This window comes from Manacus vitellinus, unplaced genomic scaffold (genome assembly GCF_001715985.3).
Source record: "Manacus vitellinus isolate BGI_N305 unplaced genomic scaffold, ASM171598v3 scaffold_25_pilon, whole genome shotgun sequence".
In the NCBI taxonomy this organism is placed as follows: domain Eukaryota; kingdom Metazoa; phylum Chordata; class Aves; order Passeriformes; family Pipridae; genus Manacus; species Manacus vitellinus.
In genome coordinates this window covers 6,023,107-6,050,316 of record NW_021939882.1, presented here as the reverse complement: position 1 = coordinate 6,050,316, position 27,210 = coordinate 6,023,107, and the positions used below count along the sequence as shown (strand labels likewise).

Below are 27,210 nucleotides of genomic sequence, written 5' to 3'. Positions count from 1 at the left end.
GTTCCCCCCGCCCGGTGCCGTGGTACGGTCCTGGCCCCACCCCTTGGCCGTGCCGCCGTTGGTACGGCCCGCGCGGTCTCGTCAGGCGCGGCAACATGGCGGTGAGTGAGTGAGGGGTGTCCGGCCTGGGGGAGCCTCGGGGGCTCTGGGCTCTGCTGGGGCCCCGCACATCGCCGCGGGGTCGCTCTTCGGGGCTGCGGCCGTCGGGCAGAGGCCTCGCACAGGCCCCTCTGGGCCCTTTGCCCGGCTGTCGCGGTCCCTTCATGTACAGGTCTTAGTAGTGTCTTGGTTTTGAGGGAAAAGAGCCCAATCCTCAAGCTTTCTGAGTGCGGAATCTGCGGTGCGTGTGTTCCGTAACAGTTCCCATATGTTTTATGGTAAAAGAACAAGCTTTTTTAGCATTTACCATATGTTGCGTTATAAAAGAATAAGGAGAAGGGCTGTTTAACAGGCATTTAATTAAAATCACTTGGGATGCTTTATCTGAAGAGCCATGTCGGTGAAGTACAATTAGAGCTGTTACCAAACCCTCCTCCTGGCATGGGGAGTGCTGTTCCCACTTTAGGTGTAACAAAAGAAAGAAGCATCAAATAGAGTTTATGGAGGCTCTGGAATGAAACGGAATTCCATGGGGTGTTTTTAATTGTATGATCCTGTCCTGTCTCCCTGGTTGAGATCCCTCTGAGTTTGTTCATTATTGGCAAGGTGATCGGTGTATTCGTGTGTTACTTGGCTGCTGTCCCTCTTTTGCCTCGGAGAAGGGTTGTTAACCCTTTCCGTACAGATCCCGGGCCCTGTTTTGGGAGGGTGCAGCTCAGGGTGCAGGTCTGCACAGAGCCACCGCTGCTGCTCTGCTCTGGGGTGGTGCTGCAGTGCCCTGGAGCCAGAGCAGCGCTCACCCGAACCCAGGGGAGTTCAGGAGTGTTCTGTGAGAACTCGCAGCTCTGTGGTTGTGAACTTCTACAGCCAGACTTTTCTTCCCCCTCTCCGTTGAGCAGGAGCGTAAAGGGACAGCGAAGGTGGATTTCCTGAAGAAGATTGAGAGGGAGATCCAGCAGAAGTGGGATCATGAGCGAGTGTTTGAGATCAATGCTGCGGACAGGAAGGACCAAAGGAGGTACCATTGTGTGCTTTTTCTGCAGGTTTTCTCTTTCACTTCTTGAAATGTTTTTCCATTTAAAGTCTGGGGAGGGAAAAGTGGCCCCTTTGCAGTGAGCAGTGTTCTTGGCTCTGCTGTAGGGACTCACTCACACATTGTTGGCATTGCTGTAGCTGATGATGTAAAGCAGATGAGTACGTGTGTGGCCAAGTTCCAGAAGGGACAAGAGAAGCTCTTTCATTCCTTGGCAGTGTCTGTACCCTCTGTGGTTTTAAATCCAGGTTCTCTTTGGTGACTTGTACACTTGGAGGAGGTTCCTCAGTGTGATACCCGAGCCCTCACGATTGGGAGGTTTCACTCTGATGGAGGGTATGTCCTGCTCTGCTTGGCTGAGAGAACAGTATTACACAAAATCATGGGTCCTGCTGTTGGCCAACCTCTTGTACTTTGTGTAGAAGTGGAGGAACCACATGTGTGACCATTACTGTTCCTCAGATGAGGGGCTGTGATTTCTTTTCTTACATGAACTATGCAGAGGTGCCCTATCACGTGGCTAATTCTGGTCCTTTCTAGATCATTCTACCATTAACCACACCTGTGCTGGGTTTGGTTACTGTTTTGCTTTGATAATGGCTTTCTGCTCCTGTGGTAAGACACTGCTGAGCTGCTGTGTTGATGTAGAAAGTGCTTCTCTCTTGGGTTACACGTGCTCCCACCTGGTTGGTTCCACAATTGTTCTCAGCTGTCTGAAATTGGCTCCAAAGGAGTGGGCAGGTGTCTCCTGGCTCTGCCCTGAGGAGGGGATGGACCGGAGCTGCAGGGAGGAGGAGCCTTTCACAGGTGCAGAGAGTGTTCTGCAGGATTGGGAAAGACCATTTAAGCCTTGGTTTTATTTCTGCCCCAGAGCGTCCCTGAGAAACTTGTTTACTCCCTGGGAATGTGTGGTGTGCTTGGGAGCACGGCTCCTTTGGGATCAGTGTGATCCATGCTCTTCTCACTGTGGAGGGGCTGCCTGGGGGAATGGAATTAGCCCTCTGGGAAGGTCTCTGCCTGGAAAAGCAGTGACCTTGGCAGTACGAGGTTACTATTTGCTGTGTGGGAAACTCAGACTAAACCAAGATAATAACTGAACTGGTGTAACAGGTGGCAGGTTCTTAAACTGTAATTTTTGCAAGCAAACAAATGACTTGGCCTTTATTCCTGCATGTTTATAGATCAGTGGGAGCGTGTGAAAGGAAGAGACAAGGTGTGAAGTAGAGTGCAAAGGCAGAGGTAGAAATTCAGTGTCCTAAAGATGTATTATGTTGTTGGAACCTGACTTTTCAAAGCAACTAAGACGATGTTTATATCTTTGAAATACCCTGCAACAATACATCCCTGTGAAAGGAGTGATTATTTACAGTGTGCCCTTAAAATCTGAACTCAGTCAGTGGGAGATTAAATAAATGACTTTAAGCCTCTGTAGTAATTAATTTACAGAAGCAGGATTACAATTTATTACCTGTGGGAACATGTTATATCCATTTCAACATTTCTTTGTGATGTCAGTCTTCTGAGGGGTTTTGTTGTGTTTAGGATTTTTTTTCAAGAGGATAAAGCCTGTTAGTGTAGCAGCTCTGTAAAATCAAAGACTTGTGTTACTGGCAGGAAAATAATATTTTAATGTCACTGTGGGCTGATAACTGAACATGCCAGTTACCTGTTTTACATGTGCATCGTCTGATGGTCACTTTAAAAGCTGATTGTTTCAATTCTTTGACTTCTCAGCAAAGGAAAGTACTTTGTTACCTTTCCTTACCCCTACATGAACGGCCGCCTGCACCTGGGACACACGTTCTCCTTATCTAAATGTGAGGTAAATATTCCCCTTTGCTGATACCTTTAAATACTGCCCCAGAACAAAGACTGATTTTGTAGTTCAGTTTTAAGCTAACAGAATGCTTTGTTAATTCCTTTATAGCTTTAGTAATGACTTATTACACTTTTTTTCCCCCTGTATTTTCAGTGGGAATATTGCTGGCTGAAGGGAAATGCCATTCATGGCTCTTTGAATTCGAGGAGATGGGGCTGCAGGTGTTTCCTCTGTTCATTCTTTCAAATGAGATTTTTTTTTTAGGAAGTGCTGCTAAACAGCTCAAACTTCACAAGAGATCTGACTGTCTCTTTTGTTTGTGCCTGCTGTGCTCTGTGACCTGTGTGGGAGCAGGTTTTGGGGCACTAGTGGGTGGGATTCCATGACATCCATCTCTTTGCTCCCATTCTTCTCTGGTCAGCCTGGAAGCTGGACAAGCTCATGCCTGTGCAGCCCGGGCAGTACCAAGCTCCAGTTTCACCTTCCTGTCATGAATTCCCTCCCCAGCTGGGTGCCTGCACTCACCTGTCTGTCCATAGCTGTGTGTTAGAGAAGGAATCACAGCTGGGTTTGAGAAGGTGCTTCCTCAGCCCTGTACCATTCCTGTTTCAGCTGTTCCTTTTTTTCTGTCTCTAGTTTGCAGTTGGATACCAGAGGCTGAAGGGGAAGAGCTGCCTGTTTCCCTTTGGGCTGCACTGCACAGGGATGCCCATCAAGGTGAGAGCTTTACAGTTGCTGAGGGTCTTTTCTGGGTGGATTTTATCCCTAAGGCTGCTTGGAGCCTTGCTTACTGTCCATCCCCAACATCACCTTAGTTTATTTAGAAATTCCTCAGGACAGTGTGATTTGGAACCTGAATTTGCTGTAAAGATGTGTTGTGCTTGAATTGTATATCATCACTTCCTAGAAGATAAAATGCTCTAAAACTAAATTTTACCTGGTGTATGTTTTTCTTTGTGAGAAAATCCTCACAATAATCCTGTTCCTGCCCTGGCAGGCATTCTGGGAGTAGCAGGATCTCCTAGAAGTTAATACAAGAAAAAGTTTGAAGCATTGTAGTGAAATGCAGAGTGTTATCAGTAAAACACACTCCTGGGCTGTGATTTCAGCCAGTGCCCAGAGAAGTGCTGACACACTCCCAATAACTCTGTCCAGGCTTGTGCAGATAAGCTGAAAAGAGAAATGGAATTGTATGGCTGCCCACCAGAATTTCCTGATGAGGAGGAAGAAGAGGAAGAAAATTCTGGTAAAAAAGAAGAAGAAATTATCATCAAAGACAAAGCAAAAGGCAAAAAGGTAAAGTTTAAACCAAGCCTTCCTGGACTGAGAGCTGTGCTGTCAAAGCTTCAGAGTGTGCATTGCAGTATTTTCCTCCTTTGGGCTCACAGAAACTCGTGATGTAAAGATCTTCATTGTTTTTTCCAAGGTAGCTGGGTAATTTTAAAGTAGACTAGAAAAAAATGCATCAGCTGCATGGTTCCAGAGATACCATGGTAATGCATGAGCCCTTACTGGTGAGCTGGTGCACTGCTTCATAGTTTCTTGGGAAAGAAAAAAGCAGATAATCAAGAGTAATACTCTCATTTTTTTCTCCTTTTTTTTTTTTTAAACCCTTCACAAAACATTCACAAGCAGGTCATAGGAAATAACCCTACTTTTTCAGAGGTAGGGGATGTGTATACCTATTGTTCTGATTATTCTCTTGTAGATTGGTATCTAGCCAATTCTGGCTAGATACGCTCTAGTAAAATCATCTAAACCATTTTGGCTCACCAGGTATTTAAATGAGATTTAGGATTTTGGGAGTATCAAAAAACAAGGCAAAGAAACAAGTGTAGGAAAAGCTTAGAGATGTTCTTGTGTACGTTTTTGAGGTGTGCTGAAGAGGTTGTCTTGCTGTCAGTGTTGGATTTCTCTGCGTGACAGAAGGAGTGACCTTTCCTGCTCCCGTGGGCAGGGAGTTGCTGTGGGGGAGAGACAGGAGATACTAAAAGGACAACAGCTGGGAAAAGTACCATGAACAAAGCGACAGCAGCAAAGGTTTTTGGTACAAGGGTGTAGTGGAGAGCTCACCACCTTTCTGTGGTGCAAACACCCATGGGTTTGAGCAGGAATGGACCATTCCTTGCCAGGTTGTCGTGGCACAGCTGCTGCAAGTGCGTTGGACATTGGCATGGAATAAGTGGGAAGAGGGGGGTTAGGGAGTGTGCAGTGAGTGCAAGGTAGGAAAGACTGTAGAATGAAAACTCTAATCATTTATCTTCACTGCTAGAGAGAGGATGTGAGAATATTTGTATTAACTTGTATATCTGGAATTGGAAACTGTAACATTAACAGAGCAAAATGCTCTCATGAGTACAAGACTGTGCACTTCTTCCTGATTCCAGTTGTTCTTTTAGAGCAAGGCTGCTGCCAAGACTGGCTCTTCCAAATACCAGTGGGGAATCATGAAGTCTTTGGGCCTCTCTGATGAAGAAGTGGTCAGTTTTTCTGAAGCTGAGCACTGGCTGGATTATTTTCCTCCCCTCGCTGTCCAGGATCTGAAGAGCATGGGATTGAAGGTGACTCTTGGAAATCCAAATCTCAATTACACAGGCAGCCATACCTGTACTATTAGTGTGTTTGTGAATGTGCTGCTTCTCCTTGGAGATTTTCTGCATAATACCAACATTATTCTAGAAATGTTTCTGGTATTTATGGAATTACTCATTCAACCTTTTCATAGTCTGGGATGATAATTAAATGCTTTCATGTTTAGAGCTTGTACCCCGTGCAGTGGTCTTAACTGGAAAATTGTCAGCTAAAGGAATTATGACTTCTGGTTCCCATGTGAGATAACTGATCTGTGATCAGCACTGACAGTAGTTTTAGGAAGAATAATTATGTGATGTTAAATAAAGGTACCTGTCCTACTGACAGCAGATTTTTAAAAATGAAGGCAGGTAGAGATGATGAAACAAGGCAGTGCTGAAATTCAATTTAAGTGATTGGTTAAAACTACTACAAAACCTCTAAAATTCCCAGTCAGTGGAGGGGCCTCAAGCCTCAGACATCTCTGAGAGACCAGGCACAAACGTGTGTTTAAGCATACAGCCTTTGTGGGATATGTACTGGCATTGTCTTTTTGGAGAGAAAATTCTTTTTATTTTTAAAATAATAAGTTTGCTTTAATCTCTTGATTGTGTTTACTTACTGGAGCCTCTTGCCCATTTCCAGGTGGACTGGAGGCGTTCCTTCATTACTACAAATGTCAATCCCTATTATGATTCCTTTGTGCGATGGCAATTCCTGACATTAAAGGAAAGAAATAAGATTAAGTTTGGCAAAAGGTAAACTCCTCAGGTCTGGGTTTATTGGGAGTGTGGATAAGCTCAGCTTACCAAAGACAGAGCCCCGTGACACGTCTCTAGAGCGTGTTTTTCACTCCTATGAAACCAGAATCCTTTCATTGCCGGTGCCCTGCCTGACATGGTGTAGTTGTTGCGCCAGCAGAGTGTGTGAAATTGTGTTTCTGGTTTAATTTTTCCATGGGGACCAACTCAAAGCAAAAAAGGGCCAATACTAAATGCTCTTGCAAAAACTGAACTCTTTCCCAAAGAGCTTTATTTTTTTCCTCTTGCTCTGCACTTTATTGTACTCACTGCTAAATGAAAATATACCTTTTTCTAGATACACAATTTATTCTCCTAAGGATGGACAGCCTTGCATGGATCATGACAGGCAAACAGGAGAGGTAATATTTCTACTTGACACTTTCATGCATTGCTTATGAGCTTAAACACTGAATGGAAAATAAATTGTATCTTGGAGCAAAAACGAGTCTGTACGTGCAGAATCACTGGGTCTCAGTTGTCAGCGCGTGTGAAAATTGAGAGAACTCCTCTCCTCAGCAGATTTGTCTGAAACTATGGATAGTATTTTCCATTGTAGCTTGTTTTTGTGATTCTTTGGCAATCTGTGCCAGCAGCATCACTCTGTCATGTTAAAACAAACAAGCTGTTGTTAATTTAGATGTTGCTGAGACAGTGTCTGACAAGTTTTTGGGTGTAGGTATACAGTATAATCTCTGCGCAGTCTGCATTTTAGTGAGGAGCCATTCATATGGATGGAAATAGGATTTACTTTGAGGAAAGCATGAGTACCTTACATAGTGTTTGGATTAGGTTCCTACAGAATAGGGTTTATTTTCTTTCCTGCTTGAGTCAATGTCACTTATTGATTATTGCACTGTTTGTGGGAATTGTAGGGTGTTGGGCCTCAAGAGTACACGCTGATAAAAATGAAGGTGTTGGATCCTTACCCTGCGAAATTGAGGTAGGTCTTTACTTCTTAATGGCAGATAGGCTCTGTCTCCTGGCCAGAACTGACCACTGAATTGAAGAGTCTGTTTTGCCTAATGCAGAATTTGATTTCACCCGGTTATTTCCCTCTCGCCAATGACCTGGTCTGTGCTTTAAGCTACTCTGTTCTCTGTCTCTATGTAGAACTCAAATTAGAGACTAAAAAAAAAATAAATAAAAGAAAATGGAAAACTCACAAAGAATTAATGACCCACTTCCTCCTTCAGGAAACGTTACCTGCAAGTTGATATTGGCTTAATAGCCTGTTCTGTGTGATCTGGAATGTTTTTGTTTTGGTAACTTACCAAATACTTCCCCCCCTCCAGTGGCCTGAGAGGAAAAAACATCTTCCTGGTGGCTGCCACACTCAGGCCAGAGACCATGTTTGGCCAGACCAACTGCTGGCTTCGCCCAGACATGAAGTACATCGGCTTTGAGACCAGGAACGGGGACATTTTCATCTGCACCCAGCGCGCTGCCCGGAACATGTCCTACCAGGGCTTCACCAAGGACAACGGGGTCGTGCCTGTGGTCAAGGAGCTGATGGGAGAGGTGAGCATCCTGCAGTGTGCTGGGCAGGCTTAGCTGGTCCTCTGAGGCTTAAAGGTGATGGTGGAGGTCTAATTACAAAGAAAATACAAGGAGCTATTACAGAAATTTTGTAGTGTTTAGTGGCTAAAAAAACAAGCAGCAGGCACCTGAGCCAGAGCTGCTGCTGGGAGGGTAACCTGGTGTACTTACCTGAGGACAAATGCATTCCTATTGCCTCCTTTTGTATGACTTGGTGAAGGGATGGTTTTAAGTTAACATTTTTCTACTTGCTGGGAAGAGTGAATGGAAAGGGAGGGGGAAAAGTAATAGCTGGAAAGGGTTACGTGGAAAAGGCTTTTGTTGGTGCTGACAGTTCCAGTACATCTTTGTGAATTAAGCTTTCTTAGCTGAGCAGTTGGATGTCAGTGGTTTTGAGATTCACTGTCCTTAACTTGTTTGCTTTGAGCAATTTAGTCAGTGGCATTTGTTCATCCTGATCCAAAGGACCTTCAGCTGTTTGCATCCCTCAATCTCCATTCACTACAACTTGTCACTGTCTTTCTTGATCCTGCTTGGAAAAATGAAGCAGAAAATACTTCACTTTTTCTTCCTTTGTTAGCAGACATGATGTGAATTCAAGCAAATTAGTGAGATAGAAGACAGCTGCCACATCTAGACTGCCTCCTGTCAGTGCATGAAATACCTTGACAATGTGCTTTTATTTCTTGGTTTAATGTAGCTTTTGACACTGGCTTCCTAAGTCATTCCTGCCTTGATGCTGATGTGCTTCAGATATTTGGAAACAAACTTTCCTCCTGCTTCCTGTGTTTTCCAAACTCTACAAGCCAGTAGTTTAGGTTTCTTTGTTGGTATTTGACTTTTCTGCGAGTAAATAGTGTATGTACTGTCTGAAATGGTACCACAGGTTTTCTTATGTACTTCCTCCTTGCCTAACTGTACACGTAAAATATATTTATTTGTTTGTAATGTGTAAGGAATGCCAGAAAATGTGAAGAATACCAGCTAGGAGAGCTTACTCAGCTGGGCTGAAACCCTCTGATTTACTGTAACGCTGTTCCTTTGTCCTGCTCAGGAGATTCTTGGCGCTGCACTTTCGGCACCATTCACCACCTACAAGGTTATCTATGCCCTGCCCATGCTCACCATCAAGGAGGATAAAGGTAACTCTTCAGCAGAGCCTGTTGGATGGACACTGGGCATTCAGAATGTGTGGGCTAATCTTTTCATCTGTTTATCTTTTCTTTGCCAAGGAACCGGAGTGGTGACGAGTGTTCCCTCTGACTCTCCAGATGACTTTGCAGCCCTGAGAGACTTGAAAAAAAAGCAGGTCAGTCAGTTAACTGAATTGTTTCTGTTTCCTTTCCATAGTGAAGAGGGTCAAAAGTGGATATCCAGTGGGTAAAATGAAACTCACTTTAACTAGAATTTTTCCATCTCTAACTTGAAATCAAAGTAGTTAAAAATAAATGAAGTTTAAACCAGCTGGGATGGTTCAGATTTTTTTCTCAGACTTCGTGTCTGAGTTTTAGCTAAGAATTATGTAACTTGTGCTGCATGTTAAGGTAGGGAAGTGTACCAGTGAGACACAAATGAATTCCTGTTGTGGGAATTACTTCCAGAGATGAGATTAAGATTCTGTCTGAATTTCAAATGCGACTCAAAGTAGCTGTTGCTATTAAAACTGCAAGAGTACATCAGTGTCTGAACAGGTATCCCTGAATGTTAAATTTTTGTCCATTTGTTTTCAAGGTAGAGCAATATTAGTTTTTCCACTCTTAAAAATGTAGACAGTTATGACAAAGAATCACCTGGAAATGAGATGGGGATTGAACTCAAGTGTGAGAAATGGTGAGAAGGCAAGGAAGTGGCTTTGTTTGCTACATAATAAATAGAATATTTTTCTTCTATCTGTGTTGCTTTTTTTTCCCCTTCCAATTTTCAAGGCTTTGAGGTTGAAGTATGGCATCAGAGATGAAATGGTCCTGCCTTTCGAGCCGGTAAGTGCACCCAGATGTGTCCATGTGCAGCACACAGGACCTTGTGCTCACTGATGAGGAATGAACCAGGAGATGTGCCTGCCTCTTCCAGAATTTCTGTTTGAAGTCCTCTTCAGCTGAAAGAGCTGAAAAGCTTAGAGTAAATTTTTCTTTTTTCCCTGTAGTTATAGTATTTGATCTGTTGGGGTTGCAACCAAGGCTTGTAATTCTATGCTATACTTCAGAGAGAAAATTTTTGTGGGAATTATTGGTTTGGAAAATGGAATATAACCTGTTGGTTGATTTAAAAAAAAACAAACCCAAACCTTTGAGCCTTAATGGCCAGATTATGAATGTATCTGTTCTATGCAAAGAGCTGAAGTCCCTCACTGTTAGTGCAGCCTCAGGGCTGAGTCAGTTTTCATTAGAAAATGCAATCCCAAAAAGCCATCCCAGTGTGTTGCAGTACCCTTGGTTCAACAAACCAGCTCCAGTACTGGGACAGCTTGGTACTGGTGTCATGTCAGGAGATTAAAACTGGGCTGCTCAGGAGCCACCCTGGGGACTGCCAGGAACTTTTGGTTGATGAGTGGAACTGCACCAGTACTTCATAAGCCCTGTGTAACTTGGTTTGTGTTAGGTGCTGCAGTGGGGTTTAACAGCCCTTTGTTAATTCCCAGGTGCCCATCATTGAAATCCCAGGCTATGGCAGCCTCTGTGCTCCGTTTGTCTGTGATGAGCTCAAAATCCAGAGCCAGAATGACAGAGAGAAGCTTGCGGAGGCCAAGGAGAGAGTGTACCTGAAAGGATTCTATGAGGGAGTAAGTAATAAAAGCTTGTGGTTTCTTGCTGAGTTTGATTAGGAAAAAAGAAGTGGATAAAGAATTAAAAAAAAGACTGCAAGAAAAAAGAAGACTGTCCTTTTCCCCCAGAGCACTTTTCATTTAGGCTCCTCCTGCAGCCAGGTTCTGCAGTTGGAAGAATGGTGCAGAATTGGAGAAATAGAATGGAGGAATGTATGAGTGCAAACTGAGATTTATAACCTGATTTCCTAGCAAGTGGTCACCTTCTGGGGAGCTGATCCACTTTGTTACAAGTATTGTTTGGGAAACTGATATGAAAAGAACAAGGTGTTGCTGTGGGTGGGGTTTTTTGTTTGTTTGTTTGGGTTTGTTTGTTTTTTTTAATGTGTGTGTGTGTTTTTGTTTTGAGCTTTTTTTGTTTTGTTTTTTCCTCCTGTCATTACTTGTGCAGTAGATCTCTGTGTATTCCTCAGCTGGCAACAGTTTTTATTTCTGACTTTTTATGCTCCATCACCTGTGTGGATGCTGATGTGTGTACAAACTCTTTTTGGGTAAATATGGCTACACTTAATGAAAAAAAAAACCCACATATTCTTGTTTTTTACATGTCAAAGATTGTGGTACCTGCTACTTCATTCCGTTGATCTAAAGAGTTATAGCACCTATTTCTTGTTAAATTTTTAAAAAATTGTCTCCTGTGACCCATCTTTTACAGGTGATGTTGGTGGATGAATTCAAAGGACAAAAAGTTCAAGATGTCAAGAAATGCATTCAGAAGCTGATGGTGGATAAGGCATGTGACAGTGTGTACATAGCTGCTGCTGAATTGTCCATTTTTACAGTGGTTGGAAAACCCCCAGTGTGGTTCTGCAGCCCTCAGGGTGCTTTGGGTCTCTGCAGAGCACAGAACACTGCTCAGAGAGGGACCTGGTGTTCTTGGGCTGAATGGGATGAGTAGCTTAATTAGTCCTCTTATTCCCTGCCTTATCCCATCACCTTGCCTAAGGACATGTTTTGGTGGTCTTATTTATTCTTTAATATAGTTGGGAGGGTACTGGAAGCGTAGGATCTGAACTCTAAGTCTCAAACCAGTAAAGGGGATGTATGATGTGCAAATGCCCAATTGCTGGGAGAGCAGTAAATGAACAGCATTTGTGGCATCTCTGTAATGCCACTCTAATCAGACTTTCCTGATGAGGGCTGGGAGTGGGAGAGGCTTCTGTCATTTAGTTGTTATTCCCTTGTTGTTGCAGCATTGTTATGTCCAGATTATAATGTAACCCTTCACCCTGCATCAGCATATGTGGGGTGTGCAGGTAGATTGCAAGCTCAGCATTCAATTTTCCTTTACCTTCCCCACCTCTCTCTGTCCCCTGGGGTTTTCTAGGAGCTGTTTCAATCAGTGGGGCATAGTCAGTGAGGAATATTTTGTGCTTCTGTCCTCCTTTTCCTCATGCATGGAGACACTATGTACAAAATGCTGTGAGCTGGTACCTCAGAGAAGCACAGTCAAACCTTGCCTCATTTTACCCAGGGGAATACTGAGGCAGAGAGCCTGGGCAGGGATGAGAGCCATGCAGTAAATGCCATAAACCAGATTAGAATGGAGGAGATGCTTTTTAGTAAGTTGTCAGGATTTTCAAGACTTTGCTAAATACTTAAATCTCTGCCTTCACTGCCCTTTCAACTGTTAGAATGAAGCCATGATTTATATGGAACCTGAGAAACAAGTTATGTCAAGATCTGCTGATGAGTGTGTTGTGGCCCTTTGTGACCAGTGGTAAGTGAAGTAAAGCTGTAGTTATAAAGTGACTCCAACTGTATCCTACTTCTGGATTGCTTTATCACAATGAATCTTTCCTGACTGTAGGTATTTAGATTATGGTGAAGCAAACTGGAAGAAACAGGCCTCAGAGTGCTTGAATCATCTGGAAACGTGAGTTATGGACGTGGCTGTGATGGGGAGTGACAGTTTGCTGATGCTGGTGGGGTCTGAGAGGGCTGAGAGCAGTAAGAGCTTCTTTCTTACAGGTTCTGTGAAGAGACTAGGAGAAATTTTGAAGCTACTTTAGGTTGGCTACAAGAGCATGCTTGCTCCAGGACATATGGCTTAGGTAGGCAAAACACTCCTTTCTCACTCAACGCTTCATGAGGATGGTAGTCCTTGTTTCATTTGGAAGGTTTAAGTGCTGTCTAGCATCCCCAATGGTATAGGGAAGTGTGGAACAGCATTATCCAACTTGCATCTTGGCCCAGTATCCCAGAGAAGGAGTGCTTTGTTGGAAATGCAAGTGGCCAGGGCTGTTTATTTTTGCATTGCTACAGGGAATCTGCAGCATCTTGGGAGCTTTTTATCTGGGCCATTGATTTGGAAGGGACCTCAGGAGAGGGAACTAATACCATTTCTTGGGTGTTGGCCTTAAATTCTGACTAGCCTTCATCTTTTGTAGCCTGACATGGGACAGCTGTTAGAAGTGCACTATAACCCCCAGCAAATGTTTGTGAGCTGAGCTGTGTCAGGAGACTGATTCAAAACCAGCGTTTGCTCTTGAGTAAAATTTTCAAACATGTATTTTAATTTTTAAAACCATTATTTTTAAAACCGTGAGCATGAACACTAATGTATATATATGTGTGTATATGTTCCCCTGAAAGTCATAAACTGCTTATGTGTGCTTGAGAGTGGTGCCTGTTGGTCGGGATGGTGCTGACTGTACCTGAGAGCTGCCTTCCCCCTGTCCAGGGACCCGCTTGCCTTGGGATGAGCAGTGGCTGATAGAGTCTCTCTCCGACTCCACCATCTACATGGCCTATTACACAGTGGCTCACCTGCTACAGGGAGGGAACCTGAGGGGCCAAGGAGAATCTCCTCTGGGCATCAGGTAAGGAGACTGAACCATTAAGTTCAGTTTTAATTGGATGTGCTTATCTCCTGAATTGCTCTGCACAAAGACTTGCCAAGGAGGCCGAATCTTTGCTTTTGTGTTTAAAAAGCATTGCTGTTAAACTTAACCTTCTGTGAGCAAAGTTACAGCAGCTCTGCAGAGGGGAAATAAGGAAAGAAAGGAGTGTGGTGGGCAGTGTGAGAGAAAAGGAGGAGAAATGCCTCTGAAAGCAGAACTGTGTGCAGATTAAATCACGCTTTTCAATACTTGTTTGACTTGCCTTGAAATGGTCCTTGCCAGGTGTTTGAGTGATTGGTTTCAGTGGCTGCTGAGGTCTCTCTGCTTACTGAGGCTGCTTTGCACTATTACAAATTGTAGGCTGCAGTGTGCAGAGGGAGGAGGATTTAGCACTTAGTTTTTGTCACTGTATTAAATGTTGGTAACTCTCTTAGGAGCTTAGAGCCATCTTTTCTGCACAACTTGTATGTGGAAGCCTTCAGAGTAAGAGGAAGGGAGGCATTTGTACCAAAAAACCTTTTAAGGCTGCCCTGTGACCTCTTGGTTGGAATGGTTGTGAACTTCAGTGATAGGGATCAGAGAGATGAGATAGTACAGCTCAGTCTGGAATTGAAAAAATCACTTCCTATTGTGCCTTGAGTGTTCTGCTGTAATTCTGTGTGGTTTATTAACTGCTTTCTGGAGTAGCTTACACACTGGAAATGAAACTTTTCTTACTCAATGCTATAACTAATCTGAAAACCATTTCCAAAGTAAAGATTCTGATTCTTACAGAGAGAAATAGGTCTGAGAGACTGGGCAAGGCTGTCATTTGGGCTCAAACCTCTCTAATTACAGAGAGGCTACCCACGAGCTAGTCATGTCTGGAAACAAGCTTTGAAGTGAGCATCCTGAGCCTTGAATTACAGATTTGATGTAATTAAGAATGGACAATTAGAGTGCACTCCTATGTGAGTAGATAACATCTTACAGATTTGGCAAATGCTTTTTACTGGGACTTGCTGCGTGGGGTGAAGGAAAAGGGGTTTTATGGCCCATCATGTTAGTCACCTTCACCTGTTACAGCAGATTTGCCACTAAACACAAGCTCAGTCACAGCACAGGAATTTAAAGCCTAGAACAAGAGCTACCAGGACCAAACCAGTAAATCAGTGCCTGTAAGATTTATTCTAGGCTGGTAGTATGGAGTGTCATTTGAGGTGGTTGTTTAATGTGTACTGGAGGTATGTGGGGCCCAGAATTTTCCTCTCTGCACAGCACAGGCCAAAGCCCCTTAACAAATGTTAACACATAGCAAACTTCAGTTTGAAAGTATTTAATTTGGAATGCTTGCAGGCAGTATCTGGTGCATTCCACTGAGGTTCTGAGGAGCCAGAAGTAAAAGTTTCTCTGCATAAATAAGGATATGTGTTAATGCAGCCCAGTGGCTGCAGAGCTGTGGGTCTAAGTTGCATCTCAACCGTGTTCTCATTCAAAATTTTGGATCCTGCCTCTAATAATTGGCAAGATGTGCCTTGTAGTAAATGTTAATGTTAACTGTTCATTCCATTCAAAGTGGGAATGTTTTCCATGTAGGAGGTGAATTGTACAGCAGTTCTCTCCTGGCCTCCTGCCCTTTGACTTCCATGGAAGCCAGAAGGAATGGCTCTATGATATGTGCTAGTGATGGGCTCTCAGTGTTCAGTTACAGTGGTGCTGGGGTTTGGGGGTGACAGATGGAAAAGAAATTATGGGGTTTCCAGGACACTGAAGATTATGCTTTATTTATTAATCACTTTTTCTCTGTGGGAGTCTTCATGCTTTATTATGAAATCTCAAAAGGCAGTTTAAGCAGGGCATGGCTCGAGCAGTTCTGAGTTTGCTTCTGTTGTTGGACTTACTCGTCTGATCTCAGGTAAAGGACCTGGGCACTCTCTGTCTGTGTTTGCTGATCACATGGAGTGTGTGGTCAGAATGGATCAACAGGTTTAAGCTGCCTTGTACAAAATGCTGTGGAGTGTGAAAGGAGCTTCTACTGACATCTCAATGTGGGACTGATTCTGTGCAGGGCACATCAAATGAGCAAAGAAGTCTGGGATTACATCTTCTTCAAGGCAGCTCCATTTCCTAAAACTGAGATTCCAAAAGAAAAGTTGGATAAGCTAAAGGAGGAGTTTGAATTCTGGTATCCTGTGGATCTCAGAGTTTCTGGCAAAGATCTTGTTCCAAATCATCTGTCATACTACCTCTACAATCATGTGGCCATGTGGCCAGGGCAAAGGTAAGTTGGGATGTGATGCAGGTGTGCAGGAGGCAAAGCTGGAGAATTTGTAGTTCCACTACATTTGCTAATTGCCTTTGGACTGTACAACATTCAGAATTGGGTTGAAAATATGTTCTTTTGTATTGCAACTTTGATACAGTTGTCTGTAGTAGAAGTTACTGAAATGGGAGGGGTTTTACCATTATTTCCCCTGTTTTTTTCTGCCATATCTCTTCCTGTGGATTTTCCAGTGTTGAACTGTATCCCTGCACTGGAATTTGCATGACTTTATTAAGTCTTCTTAATTCCTTCTCAAGGATGGTTAAAACAGACTGTGGATATGTGTATATATACGTGTGAGTGTACATATATATATACATATGCATTCCCATCGACTCTGCTAGGTTGAGAATCTTTGCCCATCACATGGTGCTTTTAGGATGAAGATACTGATTGCCTTCCCTTGAACCTCTGTTTAAGGGTTGTATAAAACTGTATATAGGAAAAGTGGCTTTCTGATGTACTATAAAGATGATTGTGGGGAATTTGATATCTACTTCCTCTGTGGGTAGAGATATGTGGACCCAGTGCTGTTGTGTGCTCTTGGGCAGTGCCAGTCACCTGCCTTTAAATTAAATGTATCTGAATAGAGGGAGGTGAGATAAATGAACTAGAATTGCAGGTGCACTGCTCCCTGCTTTGCCTTTCAGCAATGGTAATTCCTAACCCTTATACTGCAGTTCTTTTCATCTTCAAAGACACTCCTTAGTATTTTTAAGACAGCCCTTAGGTATCTTTTTGAAGATTCCACTTAAGGCATTCATCCCAAACTAGAACATAAAATGTTTGTTCTTTTTTTAAAAAAGAGAAAATGTGTTTACTTGGCCAAATGCTTTGTATCTTGTCTTCAAACAGAGAAAAATGGCCAGTAGCTGTGAGAGCCAATGGACATCTGCTCCTCAATTCTGAAAAGGTACAGTGAAGTTTCATGTATGACATGGCTTTTGTGTTGTCAAAGTAGGCATTTGCCAGCCAGACTGGAAAATTCTTCTTAGAATTTAAGAGGGGGAAATACTGAAATTTCTTCATTGGTGCCCTCCAGTTTTTCATTAATCAAAGACCTTCCTTTCCTCCGATTCTATGGAGCACTTCTCTTAAGTCAGTTCTTCTGTAGCCTTGCCAGTTTAGTAAAGAGTTCAGTGCACGTCTATTAAGTTTTAGGGTAATATAGAATGCTGAATGATTTATTTATTTTACTAAGGTTCAGCTTTGTAAAGCATTGAAATAGGTGCAGTGGGAGGAAAGAGTTTGTGCCAATAACTTGCTAATGTGTGCAAGTTCTGAGACTGAGTTGAATTAAAAGTGGCCAAACCCGGGAATTAGGCCTTGGAGACTGTCTGATATGAGGAGAAATGAAAAAACAACCAACCAACCAAACCCTAGCAGAGTCCTTAATGAAAAATCAATGAAGGGTAGGTGAGCTGAAAATGCCAATTTTAAAGTGGTATTAAGTTTAATTTAGGGAATTTCTGGGGTTATATTTTGGTGCTGGGTGCTTGCAGAGTTCAGTCTGCTTTTGCTGTGAGACCTCGTTCAGATTTACCACGTGCTTTTTGCTGTGATTCATGAAAAAATGGTTTACCCAAACCCTTGTTGGGTCTGTCTTGCTTATCCACCAACACAGGGGATGTGTGAGAAAACAAACACTCTTCTCTTTCTTTCAGATGTCTAAATCGACAGGCAACTTCCTCACCCTCACTCAAGCTGTTGACAAGTTTTCTGCAGATGGTGAGTGTGTTCTGACCTGCATCTGATTGTCAATTATGCCAAAATGACTAAAATGAGTGTTTTGCTCTAAGGAGTTTATTGGAATGTGTTTATTGGAGTATTGAATGGCAATAAATCTGCCACTTACCACCTGTTCTTGTTGAAAGGCTGCACTCTGTTTGGAAGATTGGGATGTGTGTTAGCACAACACCTGGTTCTGCCAGGAGCTGCTCCTGGGGTTGAGCCCTCCAGGAAGGGCCTGTTTCATCTTTCTATGTTCACTTAAGAGATCAGAACACAAGACACATGCTGTTTGTGAGCATGGGGTGTGTACATGTTTGTGCACTGTGCATCCATGAGTGCTCATGTTCCTTCTTCCACACTCCTGTATTTTGGGCAGTGACCGTGCTGCTCTCCTGGTTCTAGTGTCTGTCTGGTCCCTTCCCAAGGAGGGCAGTGTGCCTCTCCCAGACGAAGTGCCTCCTTTGAGGCATCTCTGGCTGGCCAGGCAGTTTATGACTTAGCTTTGCATTTATTAACTCTGACTGAAGTGAGCTGTCAGGTGCAGGAGGCACCAGGCTCCATGGATATCTGCCAGCTAAGGGCATCCATTGTCATCCAGCCACGGTAGCTGATCCCGTTTCCTTCAGGCATGCGTTTGGCCTTGGCTGATGCTGGAGACACTGTGGAAGATGCCAACTTCGTGGAAGCCATGGCAGATGCTGGTATTCTTCGTCTCTACACATGGGTGGAGTGGGTGAAGGAAATGATTGCAAACAGAGACAGCCTGAGGAGCGGCCCTGCCAACACCTTCAATGACAGAGTCTTTGCCAGGTATGGTACAAAGGTTAACAGTACAGTTTGGGCCATTTTTTTTCCTTGCAAGGAGAAATCCTGTAGTTTGTTTTTTTTTCTCTACAAATTAATGAATTCCATAAAACAGAGCACATTACAGAACAGGTGATGGGGTTGGGCTGCACTGGTGACAGTGACAGTGTTTTACAGAACATTGCCATTATGTGGGGCAGACTATGCAATACTGATGTTGTCACTTCCCTTCTCTTCCCAGTGAGATGAATGCAGGCATAATGAAGACAGAACAAAATTATGAGAAGATGATGTTTAAGGAAGCTCTGAAAACTGGCTTCTTTGAGTTTCAGGTAGGAGGGCTCTTCTGAGGTGTAAGAAACTTGACACCTGGTATTTGTTACTTTGTGGATTTCTTTTGATCCTGCTGTCTCTGATCCTTAATTATACAGCTGAATTGGAATCAGAATTGTGCCAAGAAATGAGTACTTCAGTGGAATAAATCTGGAATTGCAGAGGTCTGCTTGTGTCAGTTTACAAATGTCCAGAAGAAGACAAATGTGATGCTGCAAATAGTCCTGATATTTTCTAGTACAAGCAAAAAGCTGCTTAAAAAAGGACACTATTAAAAAGTGTTGCTTTTCTTTAACTCTTTTGTAATAAGGAACTCTTCATAAGAAATCCAGATAATTCATCAACAAAATTGTTTGGAAGCAGAGTGCTTTTTGATATCCTCCATAAACCATGTCTCCAGAGTGTCTGCAGAGCCGTGCCGCTCCACTTAACGAATTACAGACACTCCTTCATGTGGCTGCTTTGAGATACTCAGGAGCAGGATTGAATAGGCTGAATTATGTTTAATGATAGATCATATTCATTGCCTTTTTCTTAGTCCTTATTAGTATCTGTATGCAGGCTATTTGGGATGACAGCACCTGATACACAGCTGTGGATGTTTTTGTCTTTTATGTTTGTGCCAATAAACACTTTTTTAAAGTACTACATTAATGCAAAAAACCGAGGGCCAACTGGCAGATTCACACTCCGGTGCGTCAGGAAAATACAGTTCTTAGAACTCAATAATGGATTATTACAAGCTGCTCACACTGTGAAGGCGTTAGAGCCCAGAAGTGTGTGTTTTTCCCTGGCAGATGAGGGCTCATGGCTGTTCTGGTGTGTTTCAGGCAGCGAAGGACAAGTACCGGGAGCTGGCAATCGAGGGGATGCACAGGGAGCTGGTGTTCCAGTTCATCGAGGTGCAGACTCTGCTGCTGGCTCCCATCTGCCCCCACCTCTGTGAACACATCTGGTCCCTGCTGGGGAAGGTACTGCTGCTTCAGTTCTGTCATTGATTCAGACCTAAGCTCTTGCTGGATTTCAGTAACGCTCATGTCAGGTGTTATTCATGTGCAAGTAGAAGAAACGTGTCAGAATCCAAAGAGCCAGAATGGCTCCTTGTCCCTGGGACAGTGACCACAGGGAGCCTGTCCGTTGCTGTGATGATACATGCAACTTTAATACCAGTCTCTTTGGTTGTCTGCTGACAAGGAGGTGATCTCAAATTAAGCCAAACAATTCAATATTCTTATGCTTATGCATAAAACTTAGTTTTGTTTGTTTTTTTAAGTGGCTTCTGCTTGTAGATGGAGTTCTGTAGCCATATGGCAGTTGTGATTGTGTAGTCCTGAACACAGTTGCAAAGAAGTGCTTGTTGGCTATGTGCTCACTCCTTTACAACCTGGCTATGTGCTCACTCCTTTACAGCCTAGTTACAGGTGGGCACTCACTGAGGTCCGAACTGTCCAAACTCCACTTTGCAATCAAGCTGTAATGGTTGGAAAACCCACCCGATAATGTGCGTTCACCCCAGTGCATGTCTCTGCTTCCTGTCTCCAAAGCCTGACTCCATCATGAGAGCCTCCTGGCCAGCAGCAGGGCCCGTGGATGAGGTGTTGATTCGCTCCTCTCAGTACCTGATGGAAGCAGCTCACGACCTCCGGCTCCGCCTCAAGAGCTACATGGCACCTGCGAAAGGAAAGGTGAGGGTTGTCTGCTTAAGTGTGTGTGCTCAATAATTCTATAATGCCTAAGGACTCATTCCTAATTTTTTTTTGTTTCCTCAGAAAAGCACTAAAGAGCCTGCCCAGAAGCCTTCTCACTGTACCATCTACGTGGCGAAGAACTACCCTCCCTGGCAGCACACCACCCTGTCTGTCCTGCGCAAGCACTTCCAGGTGCTCGTCCCTTCCTGTTCCCTTGACCTGCTTCCCTGCTTTTTGGGGGCTCTTTTTCTATCTGTAAAAAAATTTATAAGCTGTAACTTGTTACCAAATGATTTCAGTAGATTAATTTTCTTTATGTTTTTACAACTGTACGGTAAGTTTTGGTGCTTAATGAAAATGTCCCTAGGACCATTGGATTTTATTGGTTTTGACAATCTGAGTAAAAACATACCCATGCTCTGTTACTTTCATTTGTAAGTGATTAGCTTTTAAAATATTCTTTTTCCCAAGTATATTTCTGTGGAAACATTGTTGACTGACAGACTAATGCTTCCTTACTCTGTAAGTGGGCTTAGAAGCATTGTTCTGATCCTTGAATGGGTGTGTGTACCACTCAGCAGTGTTACACAAGAAACAGGTTGAAACGGAATAAATGAGTCATAAGAAGAAATAATCCTTCCTGAAAGTGGAAGGATCTGTGCTTCTGACATGTGGAAACAGCTCAGAGTGGCTTTTAGGATCCTGATGAACTGTCCTGGGCTTGAACACACCTGGGTTGTAGCTGATAGATTAGGGAATCCTGGCTATTCCAGCTTGTGGCATTGAGATAAACCAATATTCCTCACGTGGAGTTCTGGGGGTATTCACCTTTGGGCATTGTTTAGGCTTTTTTTCTGTATAAGTGTTAAATGCTGTTTGGGCTGATGTTTCAAAAGGATGAGTAAATTATCTGTGGAATCAATGATGCTGAAAAACCTTGCTGGCATTTATAGGAAAGCAGGGAGGGTATATGATATTAAAGGGCAAGTTTTTTAATGATACCTGTTCTCCTCAATGGTTGTTCATCTGTGTTTAGGTCAGTGGAGGTCAACTTCCAGATAATAAAGTAATTGCCAGTGAGCTGAATACCTTGCCAGAGCTGAAGAAGTATATGAAGAAGGTGATGCCTTTTGTTGCCATGGTGAAGGTGAGTGTCAGAGAGGCAGTTCTGGTACAGGAAAAGCTTTGGTCAGTGAAGTGTCTCCCTCCTGCCCTTTGCTTATTTGGCATCTTCATGTGTTTGTTAATAAACATCTTTAACATCTCTGGAAGAATTACGTAATAAAAATGTCTCCACGTGAATTAACTCAGGTGAGCTCAGGGTCTGGTTGAGGTTTGGTGCTTGCAGGTGCTTCAAACACACCTGGATTCCTCTGCATTTTAAATGTATCATATTTGACTTCTCCATGATGAAATGAGAATCAGGTGTTGCTCTGGAGACATAAAATTGGAAGTTAAGATCAAGGCCAGAGTTTTGCAGTACTTTAAAGGGAGATAAAAAGGGACTGTTGTGAGCCTCGAATGGAATTATGGATTTTGTGTATAATTCTTATGTTTATCACTTATTATTCTGATATTCCATTATTTTCCCTGAGTCATGGAAGCCTATGAAAATCTTGGCTTCCATTTTTTTAAAGGAACTTTTTTCTGCTTGCTTTCACAATAAAAATTCAATACAGCAAGAAGCAAGGGCCAAGAAGCAATGAATTCACAAAATTTTAGAAAAGGGGGGCCTGCAGAGTGGGATTTAAAACCTCTGACTTCTCATGATCAAGAAGTTGGGAGGGATTAGTGATGGAAAAAATCTTAATGAGTGTAAAAAAAAAATTACTTTTTCTCCTTAAGCTCTAGCTTGATTTTTGAAATGCACGCAACAATGTCTTCTATTTAAAAGCTTTGTCATGTGTTCTAAATGGAGGTGCTCTTTGCCCTCTCTCTGGGGTTACTCTGATTTTTGCCTTTTCATGGGAGCTTGGAAGCCTTCAGAGGAGCAGAGAGCACAGGGCAGCTCTGCAGCTTCCTGTCTAAGTTTGTAAGAGCTGTAGGGATGTATTGGATTCACTGAGCCAGCTGGGAAAGATCAGACAAGCTCTCAGTCCTGGGAGTTAAGGCTGAAACATCCCTGGTTTTTGGTGTCCTTAGTCTGGCAGCAGTGAGTGATCCTGGGGCTCACAGGGGCTGGTGTGCTGAGGCCTACCCAAAATCCATCCTTTCACTTTCAAAGAGAGTAAGCAATTTCACAGAGACACATGGAAACATCTGACCTCAGACTCCCCAGATCAGAGTGTTTTTGTCTGAAACCAATTATTCAGCACTTCCAGAGTACAAGAAGCACTTCTGCTTGTGCTTCCCACTCATCAGAGGAGGGCTGAAATGTAGGAGAACCTCTGTGATTTACAAAAGGAAGCAGTTCCGTGTTAAAAAGGGAATCTTTCACATTAAACTGATGAGGAAACCAGGAAACCACAACCATGCTGAGGCTGACAAAGCAGAGCTTCAAAGGAGGCAGCTGGCTCAGCGTGTGAGAGCCAGGCAGGGGCAGATTAAACTCTGAAGAGGAAGTTCTGTTTTAGTAAAAAAAAAAAAAATACGCGTGGTTTTTATATTGCCTTTAATACTGTGTCTCTTGTGACTGTTGCTGCTGGCTTTCTGGACTAATTAAGTTACTTTTATGTTAACATACAAAGTGGTTGTTATTTCCCTGCAGAGAACTTGTTGTACGGCTGCTGTGAGCACGTCCAGGTGTTGTGGGCTCGTCCTTTATTTTAAACTGGGTCATAAGCCTGAGTTTCCTGCTGTGAAATGCCACTGAAATGCTGACTGATTTTGTGAATTCTCAACCTGCGCATTAAGTAGGGATTATAAATAACTGTGAATGTCAAACACCTTTTCAATTCTATATTAAAAATGTGTTCTAATTGCTCTTACTCCTCCCATCAGTGTCACCAACTCCCTGCAGAAGAAAGCCTGTTACAAGAAAATTATTACTCCAACGCTAGTGTTGTGCCAGCAGAGAGCTCTCGGATTTACAAGCCTGTTCTTTTCATGACTAATGTGGATAGTTTGCCATTTCGAAGCACCATTTTACTTGCAGCATTTAGAGGTTTTTTTAATACCCTTTTCTTTTCTTCCCACCCTGACAGGAAAACCTGGAGAAGAATGGTTCACGTGTTCTTGATCTGGAACTGGAGTTTGACGAGCGTGCAGTGCTCATGGAGAACATTGTCTATTTGACAAATTCCCTGGAGGTTGGTACAGACTTGGCACCCAGCATTTATTGGGATAACTGAAGGACCAGCCTTCCCTAAGGCTCTAAGCCTGTTTACATTAACTTCTGGGTGTACATTGCTCAAGTAACAGTTTTTTAGCAACTTTCTCTTTCCGTTTGTCAAATGAGGGTGTATAAATCTGTTCAATCTAGACATGAGACACAGGGGTAGGTGTGTACTACACAAACATGGTCACAGAAACCAGGGCTGGTTTTTACTGCAGAACTGGATGTATCTGTGAGAGTAAAGTGAGAGTTCTGAAGAGACATTTTTCTCTGAGCCAGCCTGTATCTTACATGTTTCCAGCTGAGGAATTGAGAAGGAGCTGGTTCAAGGCATTACTAGAAAGAATGATCAGAGTCTTTTGGCTCCTACCCTGGCACATTGACTGCAGCAGGCTCTGGTAAGGGATTTTCACACTGTGCTCTGTGAAAAGGGTCCAATCTGGTAGCAGTTGTGCTGCTTCATATGAGGAACAGAATTTAGTTTAATAGGAAACACAGCAATGAGGGCACAACTCAGGCAGGTGGTGTTTAAGAAAAAAACAACCAACAAAACCCCACTAAAGCAATCAAAAAACAACTCCAAAAGCCCAAACCAAAAGCAACTGTTTCAAGAATTAGAAAATATGTATCACAGAATATGCCAAGTTGGAAGGGACCCACAAGGATCATCGAGGACAACTCTTGGCCCTGCACTCATTCCCAAGAGTCACACCATGTGCCTGAGAGTATCCAAATGATAATTGAACTCTGTCAGGCTTGGTGCTGTGACCACTGCCATGGGAAGCCTATTCCAGCATCCAGCCACTCTGTGGGTGAAGAACCTCTTTCATATATTGCAGAGCTTGATGTAACCTGTACAGTGTGAAACAAGTGTGACTTTGCTGGGCTTGTCCCATGTCAGAACAAAGTCAAGAGTGAGCAACAACTTTTACTTTAAACTGTCTGTTAATCTGCAAACCCCACTGACCTGAGGGAGGGAGCACTGGCTCAGTGCAGCTGTTAAACAGGGGATCTTTCATGTGGGACAAATTGAGCAGGAGTTGTCAGGTTCTGCCCCAGTGCAGACTCACCCCATATGATGACTCCCAGTCATGCCATCAGCTCTGCTACAGGGAACTGGGGTTCACTGGGAGGTTTTCAGGGTTAATGGGAGCTTGGTGTGGCTGTGCTGTCCCTGCCAACGAGCCACACTGGGTGCTGACCTACATTGGAGGGAGTTACCTGTATAGGACATGACTGGGCAAGTCAGGAAGTCACCCCTCAGCTCTGGTGAGTCTGAATTGGGCTCTGTCAGTGCTGTGCCCCCCTCACCCTCCCCCAGTGCACAAAGGCTTTGGGGACAGGTGGTGGTGAGCAGAGGACCATGAGGGGGGCTGGGGGAGCCTGGAGAGCATGACCTGAAGGCTGTGGGCTTGTGGAGACTGCCTGAGGGGAAGATTTCAGAGCAAGTGGTGCTGCTTAGAGAGTTAAGGGTGACCAAGCCAACCTCTGTTGGGGTGGTGGGCTGCCAGTCAGACAAGGGACAGTGACCAGGAGTTGGGTGCAGCTTGTGAGGCTGGGGGAACATTGTGGGGACAGCAATGTATCCTTGGAACAGGCCACCCAGAGAGGCTGGGGGGTCTCTGGGGATCCCTGCCCTCGGAAACTCACTAGTGGGGTCTTGGGCACCTCACACAGGGAGCAGGTGACACTCCAGTCCCTTCCAAACAAGATTTTATGGTTTTAGGTGTGCTGTTGTTGCCTTATGTTACTGCAGGTTTACTTTCCACTTCCTTACACGAACAGCTGTTTGATGGGGCTGTAACTCCTGCTGTTCCTTCCAAAGCCATTAAACTCCTGCTTATTCCCTCCTCTCCCATTTTTTTTGTTTTACAGCTGGATCATATTGAAGTCAAGTTTGCTTCTGAAGCAGAAGATAAAATCAAAGAAGACTGCTGTCCTGGAAAACCATTTTCTGTGTTCAGAACTGAGGTAAAATCAGAAATTCAGATAGTGGAAGTCTTAAAAACTTAATTTAAAACTTAAAAAAAACAGACAAAAGTGAATATGTCACTTAAGAACTTCCATCAGACAGGATTGTTCATCATGTATGAATATTTCTAGCTCTTTTAACAGTAAAAATGTCATTGATTCCCCTAAATATGTCCTAAACCCTTGTTGAACTCTGGGCTGTATTTTAGATTTGGGGCAGTGCTGGCATCCTGCACTGCCGGGCAAGTTCTAAAGGGATTTTATCCCCCAGAAGATTTGCAGACAGCAGATGTTTATTTGATTTAGTTTCATGTTTCCCCTGAGGGATCACAAGCACAGGTTCTCCTTTAAGGTCTGTGTTGTCTCTCACAGCCTGGTGTGTCTGTGTTCCTGGTGAACCCTCAGCCCTCCAATGGCCACTTCTCCACAAAAATGGACATCAGGCAAGGGGACAACAGAGAGACCGTGATCAGGCGCCTGATGAAGATGGACAGAGGAATCAAAGGTAACCACCAGCACAGGTGTACAGCTGACCCACCTGGTGAGACCAACACCTCCAGGAGAGAAGTGGAAGTGAGCACTGCTGAAGGTTGTGCTGGTGCAATGGGAACAGAGCTGTGTTTTGGTGAAAGATGCAGGGACTGAGAATCAAACCAATCTGAAGCACTGTGAGCTGGGTGTAAAGGGAGATCTGGACCTTGTCCTTAAACTTGTGACAGCAGAGGAGTTTTTCCTGAAAACAAGGGAGATGAAACAGGGACTCCCTCTGTCTCTTCCCAGAAGGTGTCAGTGTGCTGTTGGGCACAGGGCTCGAAGGCTGTACTTGCAGGAAGGCTTGGTTGAAGGATCGCAGGCTTCCTAAGGATTTTTCTTGGACTGCTTTAGAGGTCTTTTATTAGTGTGTATTTTAATAGGGACTTGTATTGAATACAACTCTGACCTTCCTCTTCCTCCCAGTCTCTGCAGCTCATTCCTCAGAAAATGAGAAATAACTGTTTGGTTACTCAGAGCTGTCCTGAGCCAGATAAGGCAAATTCAGTGCTTGGAGTGTGGTATTGGGAGCTGGTATTTGTGTGGGTTTTCCCCATTTCTACTGGTGATTTGCTGTGTAACCACTGAGGGACATCATTGTATTGGTGTAAACCTTAACATGACTGTTACTCCAAATAGAATGTGTTTCCTTGGAGCAGGTGTGGAAGTCCCAAGGGGTAAGCATTGCTCTGGCTAACTTGTGTGCAGCTCCCATGGCCTGACCAGCCCCTCTCTCTGTGCAGATCTCTCTAAAGTGAAGCTGATGAGGTTTGATGATCCTGTGCTTGGGCCCCGCCGTGTTCCAGTCCTTGGCAAAGAGGAAGCAGGGAAAACTCCAATCCTGGAACAAGCCATCTTCCACATTGACCTGGCCCAGAGGCACATCCGCGTCACCGAGAACGGCCTGACGAGGGACATTGGGGACACAATTGTTTACCTGGTTCACTGAACTGGCACGTACCTGGCAGTGAGGAAGGCTCATGGAGGGACTTTGAAGCATCTGTAATAAACAAAGAATTTGTTCTATTAAAAAAAAGCCCACCCCAACCAA

At 43.7% G+C, this 27,210-nt stretch overlaps 2 protein-coding genes across 3 annotated transcripts in view; one reads left to right on the top strand and one right to left on the bottom strand.

Moving 5' to 3' along the window:
• Nucleotides 1-97, bottom strand: part of RBM27 (RNA binding motif protein 27) — a 23,392-nt gene extending 23,295 nt beyond the window's left edge. Inside the window, exon 1 of the mRNA XM_018073457.2 lies at nt 27-97. Coding sequence (XP_017928946.2) covers nt 27-97 — 71 coding nt within the window. The remainder of the gene's footprint in view (nt 1-26) is intronic.
• Nucleotides 37-27,210, top strand: LARS1 (leucyl-tRNA synthetase 1). 2 transcript variants are annotated; one of them, XM_018073631.1, is made up of 32 exons: nt 37-101; nt 999-1,117; nt 2,867-2,954; nt 3,588-3,668; nt 4,107-4,247; nt 5,351-5,512; nt 6,168-6,280; nt 6,621-6,684; nt 7,198-7,265; nt 7,618-7,843; nt 8,916-9,003; nt 9,094-9,170; nt 9,787-9,840; nt 10,500-10,640; nt 11,338-11,415; nt 12,317-12,402; nt 12,493-12,558; nt 12,654-12,736; nt 13,366-13,504; nt 15,573-15,785; nt 16,683-16,740; nt 17,492-17,555; nt 18,185-18,368; nt 18,604-18,694; nt 19,526-19,666; nt 20,240-20,380; nt 20,465-20,575; nt 21,420-21,530; nt 23,527-23,631; nt 25,533-25,628; nt 26,001-26,133; nt 26,903-27,210. In XM_018073631.1, the coding sequence occupies exons 1-32, from the start codon at nt 96-98 to the stop codon at nt 27,106-27,108; spliced, it is 3,534 nt and encodes a 1,177-aa protein (XP_017929120.1). In that variant the 5' UTR covers nt 37-95; the 3' UTR covers nt 27,109-27,210. The 2 variants fall into 2 exon arrangements, with proteins under 2 accessions (XP_017929120.1, XP_017929122.1); XM_018073633.1 differs by lacking the exon at nt 37-101 and adding an exon at nt 353-377.